The sequence below is a fragment of the Stigmatopora argus genome, chromosome 15 (genome assembly GCF_051989625.1).
Source record: "Stigmatopora argus isolate UIUO_Sarg chromosome 15, RoL_Sarg_1.0, whole genome shotgun sequence".
Taxonomy (NCBI): Eukaryota; Metazoa; Chordata; class Actinopteri; order Syngnathiformes; family Syngnathidae; genus Stigmatopora; species Stigmatopora argus.
This window is the reverse complement of record NC_135401.1, coordinates 14545217-14561840: the sequence shown is the minus strand read 5'-3', so window position 1 is coordinate 14561840 and position 16624 is coordinate 14545217. Positions and strand designations below refer to the sequence as shown.

The 16624-nt window shown below is 40.1% G+C and overlaps 1 protein-coding gene and 2 long non-coding RNA genes across 4 annotated transcripts; 1 reads left to right on the top strand and 2 right to left on the bottom strand.

Moving 5' to 3' along the window:
- Positions 1–412: 412 nt before the first annotated feature.
- ahsa1b (AHA1, activator of heat shock protein ATPase homolog 1b) lies at positions 413–12366 on the bottom strand. The gene is made up of 9 exons (XM_077620843.1): positions 12131–12366; positions 8980–9170; positions 8696–8778; positions 8505–8622; positions 5835–5926; positions 5621–5752; positions 5416–5517; positions 5292–5343; positions 413–1030 (listed from the first exon to the last, which is right to left on the bottom strand). Exons 1-9 carry the CDS (start codon positions 12208–12210, stop codon positions 858–860), a joined length of 1023 nt encoding a protein of 340 aa, XP_077476969.1. The 5' UTR covers positions 12211–12366; the 3' UTR covers positions 413–857.
- Positions 12367–12403: 37 nt separating this feature from the next.
- LOC144089727 (uncharacterized) lies at positions 12404–16474 on the top strand. 2 transcript variants are annotated; one of them, XR_013305159.1, is made up of 2 exons: positions 12404–13697; positions 15352–16474. It is a non-coding gene; the product is annotated as an uncharacterized LOC144089727 (long non-coding RNA). The 2 variants fall into 2 exon arrangements; XR_013305158.1 differs by having other exon boundaries at positions 12404–14491.
- LOC144089729 (uncharacterized) lies at positions 13502–15651 on the bottom strand. The gene is made up of 3 exons (XR_013305162.1): positions 15562–15651; positions 15426–15500; positions 13502–13631 (listed from the first exon to the last, which is right to left on the bottom strand). It is a non-coding gene; the product is annotated as an uncharacterized LOC144089729 (long non-coding RNA).
- Positions 16475–16624: the final 150 nt, after the last annotated feature.

Sequence of the window (16624 nt, the reverse complement as noted above, 5' to 3'; positions counted from 1 at the left end):
GTGATTTTCATTTTTATGAACTTTAAAATTGTTTTTATCTATTTATTTATTTTTTTACTTCAGTGCTGAGTTTTAGTAGCAAGCGGAGGATGTGGAGTGGCTTCTGCTTGCGAGTTTCAGTGTGGATTTTCACATTTTCATGAGCTTCACCCAAAAAATTAATAATATATATAAAAATCCCACTGAAACAAAAAAACACGATGTAGTGAGGCCACGATATACGAGGGATTATTGTACTGTGGTTTAATTACGGATTGTGACAAGAGCATCGTCCAATCAACAACTGCACATTTTTGCAGCCTGGATTTTCCCCAGATTGATCTATGTAATATAAGCGCAGCATGACTATAGCAATCAATCTAGTTTGCTGGGTTACCGTTAATATCAATTTAAAGAAAAAAAGCACAGGACCTGCACGCAGTGATCAGTTTATTCCACAAATCTGGCATCACGCCATCTGCATGAAAAGGTATAAATAGCTAAACCACGCAAAGGTGGTCGTCATGCAACGCTGACGACGTTTCCTTTGCTGAACTGGCTCACCCTATGACGCCTTGATGAAAGCTGGGACATTAAAGAACGGATTGCGGTCGAATGAACATGCACCAGCGCTCCGCTTGCGCCAAACGGGACCGTTTCGAAGGTAACTGGTTTCTTTAAATAAATGGACAGTAACAATATTTGTTGACATGTCAGAGCGTGGGCCAATTTGCTCGAGTGGTTCTTGTGAGTCTCCTCTGAAAAGAAATACACAAGGACAAAAAGAAAGGAAAAGAAACAACAAAAACCATCCTCACTGACGTTTCATCTTCCATGATAATGAATCAAAGAGCTAACTGTCAGACAAAAAAAAGCTTTCAGAAGAGTCGTGCTCCGAAGCCAAAAGTCTGTTTGATGGCCTCGAAGTAGAACCTCCGCCAGCCGTCCCTGGTCCGCTCCTCGTCATCGTTGGGGACACCGCGACAGTCCATGCGCAGTTCCGTTTCGTTGCGTCGGTCGGCAAACGACAGCGTCACCGTGGCGTAGTGCTCTACAAAGTCAGTTCATAGATATTAGTCTACTTTAGAGCTGGGCGATAGGACAAAAAAAAATGATCAGGATAGAAAAAAAAAGTCGATATCGATAATTATCACATCTTTTTTGTTTCAAATTTGAAATTACTTTCCTCCTTATTCAAATATGAAAGTAACCATGTTACCTTACTGTATAAAACAAGCAAGGGGGCCCGGCTCCGCCGGTCCCGCCTGTTTGTTTAGAACAGGGGTGTCAAACCGGTCCTCAAAGGGCCACAGTGGGTGCAGGTTTTCATTCCAACTCAACATGAGGATACCTTTTGCAAGTGTAATCAGTTAATTAAAGTCAGGTGCTACTTATTTTAGAAGACACCTGATTGGTTAAAATGTCGGCACAGGATCGGTTGGAACAAAGACCAGGACCCACTGCGGACCTCGGTGGAATCGGTTTGAGACATGTGGTTTAGAAACAAAAGACAATTGTTGCGCTATTTAAAAAAAAATCTCTTTTGAAAAATGGGTGTTTAACAATTAAAAGATTGAGTTTACACACTTAGAGAAGATGAAGATATTCAATCACTCGTCTGTTAGGATCCAACAGCCGTTTCTGGGCACCATAAAAAATTCAACTCTACGTTGCACGGTTTGGGCAAACGTAGCGAAATAATCTTAACATACACACACACACACACACACACACTCACAAACCCATAAATCACGCTTTATAATGATTATAGATTAAATTAACCATGTTACCTTACTTTATAAAAAGAGAATATGAAATATGATTTTAGGGGTGGCCCGGTGGATTAAGTGGTTAGCGCATCAGCCTAACACCTCTGGGGTCCTGGATTCCAATCCAGGTCGGTCCACCTGTATGGAGTTTACATGTTCTCCTCGTTCAACAGTGGTGGTGCGTTTTTGGGGGGAACTCGGTCGTATGGCCGCCGGTCTTTTGGTCACCCGGAAGGTTATTGATAATTACCATTTAAATTGTTGCTCAAATTCCCTAAATACAAACTGTGAATTATGATTTAGTCATATTTATTGCCCTATTAATTATTAGGCTTAAGAAAAGCTCCAAATTTCCCATACTTTTGTGTTTTGTTGGAGAACTTGTTAAGACCCTGACTGATGTAGCTTCTTAAAGGGACAACACATGTACATACAAACTCTTATACACTCACACGTCCGCTCAGTGAAACTGCTCAGGGCCATTGTTGGCTTTTATTGATGCGTAGACCGTGTTGTTTTACCTTGTTCTGTCGCCGGTCTTTTGGTCGCCCGTTGTTTGGGTCCGGGCGACCAAACAACCGCACACGGTTTTTGGGTTTCTGTCCAATACTTTCAGGGCTTGCTTATAAATGGTTTCAATTGGTTTTAGTGTTGTCTTGTAGGCCGATGACCAACTTGTTAGGCAGTAAGTCATGTGTGATATGATCATTGTGTCACAATTTAATTTTGCTGACTCAGGCGTTAGATTGTTTCTAATGAACCTAAAATTGGACAACTTTTATTTTATTCAGCGAGTTTAATGTTTTTAAATACAGTGGGACCTCCACGTACGAAATTAATTGATTCCAAGACTTTATTCGTAACTTGAAAATCTAGTAAGTAGAGGTTTACTTTATATGTAAATTCTCTAATTCGTTCCACGGTCCTAAAAACAACTACCAACTAAACCCTTTAAAATTGGTCAAAGTGTCCCAATTTTGTATGAAAGATGTGATGAAACACACAAAAATGAGAGAAAATTATAAGGGAATGATTTAATTCTATAATAAATAAAGCATATGAAACTGTGCCCCGAGCCGCTGAAACGTCTCCCTCCGCGGCCGTTATAGATGTAATCCGTGTTTGTTCGCCAGATAGCAGCAAGAGCCCGTTCTACTAGGGCCGAAAGCCGTCCTTTTTGTACTAAATTTTAGACTTTTGCGTGTGTGAAAATATGCGCCACGTTGCATTTGTACGGTTTTTAATCGCTTAATAAGGAGAATTCAAAATAAAATAACAGATAAGGAAATGCATTTACCGTATTTTCTCGAATATAACACGCAGATTTTTGCTATTTAATTAATTCCAATAGATGGGGGTGCGTGTTATAATCAATAACTAAAATAAATTACAAATTTTCGATCGAAAAAAGCATTGTCAAACTCACTTTGACGCACGGATTTTACGTCATCTCGTAAAGCCGATCGAAAATCGGAAAGCCGAGACCACCACTGCCCCCCTCTAGCCTCGTACTCGTCTCAGTTCACCCTCTCAGTTCAGTTTTGGACATTGTACAAGCAACATGGCATCAAAACGAGCAAGTTATACCGCAGCGTTCAAAAAAAAAGTCATCAAAGTGGCAGAGGAATTGGGCAACAAAGAAGCTGGAAGAAAATTCGATATTAGTGAAGCTAACATCCGTGGTTGGAGGAAGAAGAAAGAGTCATTATTGAAAGAAAAAGCAACAGCAAAAGCATCGGGACGTGGAAGAAAAGCAATGTTCCCAGAGTTAGAGAAAGAACTTCTTAAAACGATTGCTGAGAGAAGAGCTGCAGGGTGTGCCATTAACACAGTCGAGCTGCATATCCTCGCCCTGAAAATCATGAAAAAAACCAACAAGGATTCCGGCTTCAAATCGTCTGCATGTTGGTGCTATAAGTTTATGCAAAGGCACGACCTATCTGTAAGAAAGAGAACGTCAATTGCCCAAAGGATGCCGGAGGACTACGAACATAAACTGATGGAGTATCAGCATCATATTGAAATGTAGTCAATGTTCAAGGAAGTCTAAAAGGTATTGCAACATAACATGTCTACATGATATGTTTGTCCACTCTGTGTATCATCTATTGTCCTAAAATTCAAACGCATAACTCCACCAACTGCACGACACTCGACACGCTCGTACCTGAAGATTTCTCTATCCGGTTTTGAACAAAACAATCGTGAAACAAAGAAAAAAAGGTAAGATTTCTGATTTTCGTCAGCGGGAAATTTTAGGTGCGCACTATATTCGATTACTGCGTTTTTCCAGATGTTTTTGGCCCAAAATTACCTGCGTGTTATTTTCGAGTGCGCGTTTAATTCGAGAAAATACAGTACTTTTGGGGGGATTTCGTAACTTGGATCTTTTTCGTATCTCGAGTCCCTCATTTGCATATAAAAAAAATTCGTAACCAGAAACTTTTATACCTAGAGGCATTTGTAAGTGGAGGTATGACTGTATTATTGTTGACAAAAATTATTTTACGATAATTATCGCTATCATTTTATCCCCCAGCTCTAGTCTACTTAATCACATTTACCACATGGCGCCTCAGCAGCTTGAAAAGAAATGTTACATTAGCCTGGCCGCAAGATTTTAGACGTAAACATACAGTAAAACCAAAAACAATGCACAAAAAGATTTAACTAAAAATGTTATCCAAGTTAAAGAAAGCATATCATATATTTGATGATTATTCTGCATTTCTTTACTTAATATAGATTTTTAATATTAAATTTAAAAGTTATTAGAGCAGTGTTTCCCAACCACTGTGCCATACTGGTGTGCCCTTGGAAGTAACCTGCCAAGAAGTCATACATTGTAATATTCTGAGAGAAAAGCTATAATATTATGAGATTAAATCAGAAGTATAACGAACACAAAAAGTCTTTGTTGTAATATTACAAGATTAAAATCGTTTGATTGCTTATTTTTAATGCAGCCTAAACCAGAAGTTGTTTGGTTTCACAGGCATCAACTTTTGGCGACGCAGACACTGTGTCAGACTGGGTCAGAAGTACCGTATTTTCGCGCCTATAGGACGCACTTAAAAGTCTAAAATGTTCTCTAAAATGGACGGGAGGGACGCCCAATCAGTCGTTGCGCCTTGTTTAAGCACTAAAGTGGAAATTTTGTATGACCCTGACCGCTTGACTGACTGGTTTCAAATCTTGCCTACACGCTACTTACTGCGGTCAACCCAGCGAGCGTTCACCAAGCATTACGATAAATCCATTCAAAACATCCCAGACGAGTGGCGAGGCAGTTGACTTCTGTGTGCTCATAGCGCTTTTAACCCTCAAAAACACTCAACAGTCAAAGAAACAACACCTTACACCTATACAGAGAAAAGGCCTGACGTGAATGACAACAGAATGTGGGTGTGAACGCTTGGAAGATGGACTCTAGCCATGGATCGAACACGAAAGAACTAAGAGCTCTCTCGTTCAAAAAGGTGTTCAAAAATATGCTACTATTTTGAATCAAAAACATGAGTTCCATGGAATGGATATACATACCACATGGCCAGTTGTTGTACCTCCACTTCATCACTAATTTCTCATTTTGCACCTACCAAAAACATAAAATGTCACTCAAATGTGATACATTCCACAAGTGTGACAGGCTTAAATGCCTATTTACCAACTCCGTGAATTCCCCCAGAACATTTCCACCCAGCAGCTGAAACCTTCCTCCCTTCTCTCCGTCCACTGTTGCCGGAGCATGCGTGAAAGCTTGAGTCATCTGCGATGTCATCCACATGAAGCCGCAAATAAATAAATAAATAAATAAAAGTTAGACTAAATAAACCACTTCATTTTTATGACATTGAGGATACATTTCTTACCTCCTGATTGACAAAAACTCTGTAGAGGTCCTCTGGGCTGGTGAGGAACGTTTCCGTCAAGCTGAACTTACATGTGGGGATCTTCACGCCGGCGTTCACCGGTGTTGCCACGGTCCCGCTTGACGACGAAATCTGCCAGCCAAAAATAAAATGGAGTTAGCGGCGTCGGTGGTAGAAATGTAAAGAAGCCGTACAACCGTTCAACAGGGCCCACCCGAGTTTTGTCCGTCTTGGCTTTGGACTGGGAGGAGGATTGCAGCTGAAGCACGCCGTTAGCCGTCGGCAGTATCATGCCTTGAGTGAACTCTGAACATACGGCATACAATATTGGCTGTCACTAACAATGACACAGCATCAATCCAGTTGGACTGACAAATCCAAATGAATTAGATGTCAATCACCGTCTATGGCAACTAATCAGTTTATAGGACCCTCCTGATAAAATAAAACTATATGATCAAATTGTCGGTTATTTTGTGAAATGATTGATTAGTTTGACATTGTAGACCAAAATGTTGTCAAAACCCCTATTTATTTATTGTCTTAATTTTCCCAATAACTTATAGAATTTATATTAGATTTCTATATATTTTAAAATGTCTTTTCATTTGAAAAAAAATAAAAAATCATCGTATAAATATTCTCTTTTTAATTCATTCATTTTCCGTACCGTTTATCCTCACAAGTGTCGCAGGGGATGCTGGCGCCTACCCCAGCTAACTACACCAGGCACCCTAAATTGGTGGCCAGCCAATCATAGGGAACAAGGAGACAGACAACCATCCATCCCAAAACTCATGCCTAGGGGCAATTTTGTGTTTAACCAGCCTACCAGGCATGTTTTTGGGATGTGGGAGGAAACCGGCGTACCCAGAGAAAACCCACACAAGCCCTCAGAACATGCAAACTCCCCACAGGAAGGCCTGGGGCTGGAACTGAACCCTTGATCCCATAACTGTGGGGCCGACATGCTAACCACTCACCACCACCTTGCTCTGTTTATTCATTTTCAATAAATATTTTAACAAAAAAAGTGAATCATTGGTATTTATGTTAAAGATTAAATAATAAATAATGGCTGGCCATGAACTCAAATCTCAAGCACAGTCTCGCTGTCATAACTGCAAAAGTTAACAAGTCGTTACTGCATTTTATGGACTATAAGTCGCATTTTAAAAAAATAGTTTGGCCAGGGGTGCGACTTATGTGGGAAATTATCCACACAATATATCATTCCACCTGTTGTTATTTTTTTTACACTAAACTGAAAGAGGGCTCTCTAGGCCTGTGTCGATAATTATCATTAAAACTTGGCAGTGGGTGGACATCTTTTTGTAGTCACACCTTAACTATAGCCATAGATAGGTTCAACAACATCAACATTAGAACCCGTTCGTTATACTTAGACACCGACTGAGCACAGATATGTAAAATGGGTAAAATGCATCTTATAGAGCAGGGTGTCGCCAACTCCGGTCCTCGAGAGCCACTATCCAGTCTTTTTTCCATACCTCCCTTCTCTACCACACCTGAATCAAATGACCAACTCATCAGCAAGCTGTCAAGAAGCTTCATACCTATCCCAATTATTTGATTTAGGTGTGTTGGTGGAGAGAGACATGGAAAACAGACTGGATAGGGGCTCTCGAGGACCAGAGTTGGGCATCCCTGCTATAGAGGTATATGCTGAAAAATATATCTTTAAAAAAGGTCCCGTGAGCTACAAGACCCCAGGACAGGCAGCAAGGTGGACAGTTTCTTTTTCTTTGTTCCTATAATATAAAAATGTTATATGACATCTGTTCAAATAAAATTCCCCCCAAAATGTGACATACTCCAGTGTGACTTATAAATGATTTCATTTTTCTATTTTCGGCTAGTGCAACTTAGTCCGAAAAAAATGTGGTAGTACACAACATGAACTTATTTAAATCTTAAGCGCCACACAGAATGCTGGGAAGCATGGGACTGTTGTTATTAGACTGTTCCGCCAACAAAGTTTGATGGGTAATTTGTTGAAGCAGCGTATCTTGACCCGCAATGTGTGCTGCGCATAATAAAGCTAGCTTTTTCTTGGAATCGTGTGGTTTATGTTATTGAAGACTTTGTCCCTTATGTCACTCGCTGCATTGTTATAAATAGCCTTCCAAACTAAATCTGTTCTTGGTGCTCAATTAAATTAAATAATTTAGCCTACAAAAATGCAACCTATCTTCTGATTGATATGGTATTTAAAATGAAACAAATAGGAAAATGTGAAGTCTGCATAACTACTTATATATTTAAAAAAAAAAAAAGTTTTATTTTTGCCAACTAAATTTTTTTATTGAATATAATTCTCTTTTTAAACTTCATATTTTTTCTTTATATTACATTTTCTAAAAACTAAAATAAACAATGCTAATAATCAGATTATTAAAAATTGCTCAGTTAAATGTTTAAATTAAACACAGAAAAGAAAAACAACGATGTTTATGTGGGTGTGTATGTATTTTTATATATATATATATGTATATTTTTTTTTCTATATTAAAATAGTAAAACAATGTGTTACAGAACTCCAACATTTCCCAATGCACAGTTTTTGGTTCACATTTGCAGCTAAAACTTGTTCATCATCACATAAGCCACCATAGCAATCAATGAATATCAAAATGATCGTTTATGGCTAGCCTAGTGTGGACTTCATAAATATGTGCGAAGTCAATCCTAGACGATTTCCACAATCCTAAAGGGGTGGGAATTCAGGGGCACTGAGTGCTTTACAAATTGCTTCAAAACAGATTGCAATTTATGAGAGTGAATAGCATTTCCATATTCCTAAGCAACAAGTGAGCTTGTTACTGACAAATGAGCCATCTTGACAACATCATTTTGTTCTGACCTGATTTTAATAAGCCCACATAGCTTCCCAGGACCTCACGGATCTTGTCAGCTCCTTTGGACTTCATCAGTTGGACTAGCGATGTCTCTGGCTCGTCTTTGTTCAATGAGATGCTAATCTACAAGGAGGGAGAAAGGACAACATGAGGCCAAGGGCTCTACTGACCCACACGTACCGTTGAGAGCACTTACATCCAGATCCTCCATATCGTTCTCGTCGGACAAATTAGGAATCTCCACGGATCCTTGGTATTTAATTCCTGATTTGGACATTCCTGTAAAAACAAAACGATTCACTTATTTCTTGCCATTTTATTTCAAATTAATTCGCTTCCAATTTAAATAGATTAGACGTGTACTCGTGACAAATTTATTTCGATTCAGAGCAGGATGAAAACAAAATACTGGACGTTTATCGTCATCAACGGAACTGAGAGAGTTAAGATTTTCTCAGGCAGCTGACTTTTCAAACCGACCTGTCCAATTTGCTTTCAGGTTCCACTCGTAGAAGAAAATGAGCTTCCCTTTGCGGTTGTTGATGGATGCCTCACCCTCCACCTTGCTGACCTCTGTGATCTCACAGCTTCCTTCGTCGTTCTCCAAACGCACGCCCACCAGGAGACTTTTTAACTTGTCGGAGGACCAGCCCGTGGCATCTCGTTCCGTCCTGAGGCAAAAACGCTCAATTGTTAAAAAAAAATAGAATAGAATCACCCCTATTATTACTATCATACAACATGTTTTCGCAGCTGGAGTTTCGGTGGTAATTTTAAACCAATAGAGGCTAACATGGAGCATGAACGCAAAAGGACAATAACACGGCCAAACATAAACGATTATGAGATGCAGTACAACACCGAGCCGACCCAGTAAAATATCGAAGTGAATTCTCCCTGGCGTTTCCTTTTTTATTTTTTAATGGCTCGTACCGGTTTAAAGAGGAGCCTTATTTAAAATGTCCTTAACCCACTGTCCTCATATTTTTCTTACTTGATATCAAGAATTTCCCATTTTATGTAAATGTTCTGAAAACATTGCAAAAAACTTCTCTTGGGTTAAAATGGTTAAGTTCATCCAACTTTTTGATTTTATTTTTTGTATAAGCGCAAAAACATGTAGTATGATACTAGTAATATAAGGGGGATCGGAACTTGCGTTTTTTTCAATTCTCGCGGCCATGTCTGGTCTACAATTTAAGCGAAATTACTGTACTGAAGGTGAAAGTACTGTACTTTACAGCAAAAGTATGTGGTCCCCTTGAATTTTTCAACTTTGCCACTTTTCAGGGTTCAGACAGATAAACAATTTATTTATTTTGTCAAGAATCAACAAATGGGACACAATCGTGAAGTGGAACCAAATTTATTTTAAACATTTTTGACAAATAAAAACCTGAAGTGGGTCATGTAATATACGGCCCCATTACATTACTTCTTTGTAGTGCTGTCTGCTCGCTTTTGTTCCTCTTGTTCCCCTCCACGCTCAGTCACTGTCCATCTAGCACGCAGTTCAGATAGTTTCAGTCCGGGATGCTCATTATGTAGATCGCAATCGACCAGTCGATCGCCAAGGTACTACTATTGGTTGATCGCCAGAGAGCAAGATTTGATCCAGTCTGTTAGTTTCCTTCGGCCCTGAAGAATGTCTCGAATTTTTGCCGCAAACGACATCGCAATGTGCCCACTGGAATATTCACAATTTTTTTAACATGTCTGACTAATTTAACAATGATTACATTCTCTCTGCGGCCTTTGCGACTGTATTGTCTAAGTTGTAACTATGTGTAACTATGCCTTCCCTGTATCTGCATTCTCACCCTCTTGCTACGGTCACAATGAAATTTCCCGAATACGGGATGAATAAAGTTATCCAATCCAATCAGGATCTTAAGTGTGTTGACGACAGTCTTGGCTAACATAAATGTCATTGCTGCTTGTTAAGTAATTCCTTTGATGTTGCCATGAGGTGGGGGTCTTTTTGTGCTGTCCTCTCGCCCCATTATTCTACCATTCCCAATATGAAGGAGAAAGCTAACATTAAGGAGACATCTTCCATAACTTTTAGTAAGACAGCAAAGAAGGTTCTCTCAAAATAAGTCTGTATGAAAGCTGCTTTAACCATGTGGATACCCGACTACTAAAAGAAGAACTTAGCCTTGAGTTCAAATGTCATCACAACAAAGTGCAATCTTTATTTTCCTTAATATTAAATGTTATTTCTTAACAATTGTTCTTGTTAATGGAGGAATCGTGAACAATACTGTAATGAGCAAGTTAAATATTAGTAGAAAGAGGGCTTTAAACCCCAAATAATATTAAATAGACACCATAAAAACAGTGTCCCTATATTTTGTGGTTATTCGCCTATTACGGCAGATCTTCGAACCTATCTACCGTGATAGAAGAGGAATTACTGTATTTAACACTCAAAAAAATTATTTCTGACAGCCCTTGTGGATACATACCAAAACTTAATACACTAGGAAACTCAAATTTCCCAGTTTCCAAGAATCCAGCATGACTGTATATTTTTAGCTCTAGTCCAACATATATGGGCACAACTGCTGTGCATGTCTGATGTTGGAACATTTCAGAAGAAGTTGTTCCAGTTAGACAGTGACAGATCTCCATGGTGATGAGTTTGGTTACCAGGGACGAGGGAGTGAGCATGAGGATGACGATTATTGATGCTGACTGAATGGATGTGGCAGTTTTTTTGTTATCTTAGCTTTGTGGACATAAATTGATAATGTGAAAACCATAAACCTTGTCTGCCTTTCATTGGACGGCTAATATCCCTTGTTCAATCACTGACATCCCTTCCGTTACAAGTGTTTTGGACATCTATCGCTGTCAATCTAGCTAATGAGTCAATCAGATACTTTGTTCATGCAGTTATGTGTGATTAACAACCAATGGGTCAACAACTTGCTGCTCATTATGGATATTAAGAGTAATATACTTGTACATTGTAGTTTTTGTAACATCCTGTTGTGTTGTAATGTTCTGCAAATTTATAAAACTTAGGAACTAACACCACAAAATGTTACAGTGACAAAAAAGCCAAATGTGCAAGCTTTTGCTAGATAGTGCTCAAACAGTTCTAATAGTTAAATAATTAAATATTGCTGAGAATACCAGTTGTCAATTTTCTTCATTCCTGAAACCACATCAATGTGATGTAGGTGTATTGGAGCGAAAGGGGAAACTTTGTTTCCCTGTTTTTGGTACAAGTACTGTCTTTAAGCTGTTCATTTTATATTATTTCAAGTGTTCTCTGGCGTATTTTAAGACTTTAGCTTGTTTAGCGCTACTGTTCGCTTTTTTACCATTGACCGACGTTCTTAGTCCTTAGCAACGCGCATGGCTTGTTTGACTGTATTTAAATGTATTATTAACAGCTTTCGTAGGGTGTTGTAGCTATTAGTCAAACACTTTCTAAACAAAGTGTAGCATCTGAGGATAAAAGGCCAGATATATTTGACTCCGGGATGTATAAAGTCAACCATGAGACATATTAGTGCGCCATTAATAGAGTACAAATTGCGTAAATGTACTGGCAAGAACGAGGTCGGTGTGGTCTTAGCATTAGCCGGTTAGCTCGAGCTGTCCTTTCTTCCCGCCTCACCAGTGCCAGTTGTTGACATTCGTGGCGTCCGCTCGCTCCTCGACTATCCACCGAGGGTCTCCTTCGCCCCACTTGGCCATCTCGGGTGTTCTGTAACTGAATTCAGTCTCTTCGGCAGCCGCCACCGGTGTAGACACAGAGCGCACACGCGTTGCTTCCAGAAGTGTCTTCGCCGGCCCAGTCGGGGGTTCCTTGACACACACGCCAGAAATTGCTGGAAACGGAAGTTGTCGCAGCAGGAACGCCTATCTCTCACAGCTAGGCTCTCGCGAGACGTTGCTGAATAAGCGGGATTCTCGTTTTGAAACATTGCCCTCCAAAATGGCCGCCTCACTCGGTTATGGTTCTTCGGTTTCATTTGGAGCATTTATAACTTTTTGAATTGTCATTGAATCACTTAAATGCGTGAGTTAATCCCCTTGTGTTGTACGTAACGCTATTACTAATCGCCAGTGGTAACAATTACTAGCATATTAGCTGGTGTTTTATGGAAAAACAAACAGCAGTCAAACATGGTTTTAGATGCAAAAAAAATGGTAATAAGTTTAGATATTTCCATTATTTCTGGTTTAATTTGTATTAGGGTGAATTTGCTAGTTTTTATTTGATTGATTTTTTTCTTGAAATTATTAGTGCTCAGCATTATTTTTAGAGGAGCCCTCATCTCATTTTCTGAACCGCTTTATCCTCGTTAGGGTCGCGGGGGTGCTGGAGCCTATCCCAGCTGACTTCGGGTCAGAGGCGGGGGTCACACTGAATTAGTGGCCAGCCAATCACAGGGGACAAGAAGACGGACAACCATGCACACTCACACTCACACCCATACCTAGGGGCAATTTAGAGTGTCCAATCAGCCTACCATCCATGTTTTTGGAATGTGGGAGGAAACCGGAGTACCCAGGGGGAAACCCACACAGGCAGAACATGCAAACTCCACACAGATGGACATCACCTGGATTTGAACCCAGGACCCCAGAGCTGTGAGGCCGACGTGCTAACCACTTGCCCCACCGGGCCGGCCCGTTTGTATTATAACTCAAATCATATGTATTCACACTTACATTTTAATGCCTAATATTCGTAGCTGCTTCTCAACACAATACTCTTTGTTCTGCAAATTCAACCTCGTATCTGAGGATTCACAATTCTTTCTTGTGAACTCTTTTGTCTCAGGCTTGAGATAAGGAGGCATCGGACATTCCAGCTCTGGCCTGGGGGCCTGGTACCATCAGAAGGATCCTACCATTATTTTCAAGCACCTTAGTGATAAAACAGGTTAATTGCCAATTCTAGCGAACCAGGAAAACAACTCCATATTTGGAACTTCCTTCTAAAATGAAACATGCCCAGTATTATTCAAATTAACACCCACTTTTGCTTGCTGGAAAGAAGATATAAACTGGAGTCAGATGTCGAACTGTGTGCTTCTTTCATCAAGGCGGTTGGTGATCTGTCAAACGCACCCTGGGCCTCTTTCTTGTCTCGGTCTATCTTCAAATCCCTCAGAAAAGAAAACGAGCACATGGCGTTGTAGGTACTAGCTGAAGACACAACGCTAACAATGACGGTAAAAGACATCCAATGATTTTCTACCAGTCCTTCCTTCCCAGTCAAAATTTATTAGATGTCTAATGTCATGAATGGCAACAAAGTGTTGAATATAGATTAAATATGATTTCAAGGGTGATGTTGGGTTTGCTGCATGTAATTTACTTATTTACTCGCAGTTATTTAAGAAGTACTGCAGGGGTCACTATTGAACAGTGGCGGGCCGTCAGGGCCTTCAAGGCCTTCTCTGCTGGCCTAAGAAATATCTGAATCATATATTATATTTTGTCCATCAATACTTATTAAATAATTCCATATTGTCTGTTAGCTTCCTTTCATTGCTTTTCCCCCTGGTTGCACTGTTTCCAGATGTGTGTTTTCATATTGAAGCATTTAACCAATTTCAGCCATTATTTGTTGCCAGGGTCAGAAATCTGCCTCAAAGCCTTCACAATCAGTTCTGGGGGCTCTGCCGCTTTAAACAAGCGTCGATAAGACTGTTGCTTTAACAATCAGATTTCGAGTTGGCAACACCACAAAGTATTGTCGCAGGCGTAAGGATACGTCATTGCCTTGTCACAGGCATAGGGATACGTCATCGCTTTCACCAAATATGATTGGCTACCAAACTGTATCTGGAGCTAGCTGCACAAGCAAATATATTGTTGTGTTGATTTAAAGCCATTTTCAAGACAGACTATGCCAGAAATACGACAGGACAGGCTCGACTTTCAGCATTAGCTTCGATGGCGATATAAAAGAAAGAAGAAAGAAAGGAGGATGGATATTGTGTACAGTTAAAAATGATTTTTGGTGAGTATAATATGGCTATATTCCTTAATAATATTTCAATTGTGGGCCAAGTTCTGATATCTGAAAAGCTCCAGTGTTTGTATTTAAGCTCGAGTGTTTGTATTTAATCACTAAATGCTGCTAGGAAGTGGATTTTACCCCATTTTAGTACAATTTTTGCCGTTTCGCCATTGACGTCCATCGCTGTCTTTTCCCAGGGAAATCACCCCCCTGCCCCGGTTGTAATGTCTGAAAAGCTCTAGTATTTGTATTTAATCAATAAATGCTGCTGGGGAGTGGATTTTACCCCATTTTAGTGCAATATTTGCCGTTTCGCGTATGGACGTATCGACATTCATCGCTGTCTTTTTCCCGGGGAAATGATACTCCGGGCCCGGTTCTGATGTCTAAAAAGCTCCAGTATTTGTATTTAATCAATAAAAGCTGTTTTGGACCGGATTTTACTCCATTTTCGGCCAATGTTTGCCGGTACGCCATTGACGATCATCGCTGTCTTTTCCCGGGAAAATCACCCCCCTGGCCCGGTTGTAATGTCTGAAAAGCTCCAGTATTTGTATTTAATCATTAAATGCTGCTAGGAAGTGGATTTTACTCCATTTTTGTGCATTGATTTATTGATTATTTTTTATGTGTCGCAGCTGTAGCTGCAGTAGAGGTTTTATAGCCATAAAATAGTTTTTGAGTGTTTGATTGATTCGTTGAAGGTGCTATGAGAACATGCACGGACCGCCACTGTATTTTATATATTTCTTATTACATTCCTTTGTACTTTACTTTGTACTTTATACTTTTTACTTTAATGTTTTTACAACTTTCTTTGTTCTATTAGCTTAGTTTCTTTCTCCTGGTTCTTTTTTTAGAAACATTCAGCCATGCATCCGCTGTCATAAACATGGGATCAGCTGTGAACAATACGCAGCAGAAAGAGCAATACCTCGATGACGCTGGAAATCCGGAACTGCACAGAAGTGCCGGGAGAAGAAGTGATGCTTCAGACCAATCATTCCATCTATTATTATGGGGGAATTGAGATCCCTCGCCGATAAGATGGAAGAGCTGTCAGCGCTTACCAGGACGGAAAGGGAGTATCGGGAGTGTCGTACTCTGCTACTGTTGATTCTTCTGCTCCAGACTACTGAGGGTCTGTGCATATTTTCAACCTCAGTCTCAGTCTGCAGAAGGTCCCCACCTTGTGGAAGACTTCCTGTATGTGGTTCCAGTTTTATCTAGCTCTACAATGTCTTTTTCTTGTGTCAGTATCTGTTCTTGCTACTGCAACAAAGGTTACCTAGGTGTACACTGTCTTCTGTGTCTGTGCTTGCTACTGTCTTGCTACTGCAACCAAGGGAGGCAGCCATTAATTATGTGTACTATTGCTTATTTTAGTAGCTAGAGGTAAGCTCTTGAGCCCAAACTGTTAGGGTTGTCTGGTTTTATGTTCCCCCCCCCCCCCCCCCCTGGTGTCCTGTCTGAGTGATTGCCCATTGTGTTCAGCTGTCCTTTCTCTGCCCCTGGTGTATTCCCTGCCTACTCCCTCGTGTGTTTCCCAGGTGTTCCTAATTGTCTCGTCAACCCATGTCAGTCTATTTACCCCACTGATTGTATTGTCATTCGTCGGATCGTCTGCTGTTATTTGCCATGCCATGTTTCTATGTCATCTCGTTCCGTGTTTCAAGTTGCTTCGTTCCTCATTTTCCCGTCTCTCCCCTTGTCAGGTTTGGTTATGTGATTTGATTTCTAATTATTTGTTATTTTCTAAGATCCGGCTTAAGTTATTAAAGTTTTGGTTTGAGCACCATCGCCTTCACCTGCATCCCTGCGATTGGGTCTTATTCCTCGTTACCTCGCCACGACGTCTTGCCAAAGATGTAACACGAACCTGACCCGAAATTCAGGTCGGGCCGGGGCTAAAATGTCAATCATTACTTCGGGTCGGGCTGGGCTTCTCTCTTGCTGAAAAAATAAATAAATACTAAAACAATGTGTGGTCTTTCTCGCTGACTTTAATAAATAAATAAATACATGTTTATAAAAATGTATACTAAAACGATGTGTGGAAACTAAACTAAGGAATACTTGTGATAAAATAAATAATTTGAAATTTTGGATAAAACAGAGAAGGCACTGCAATGT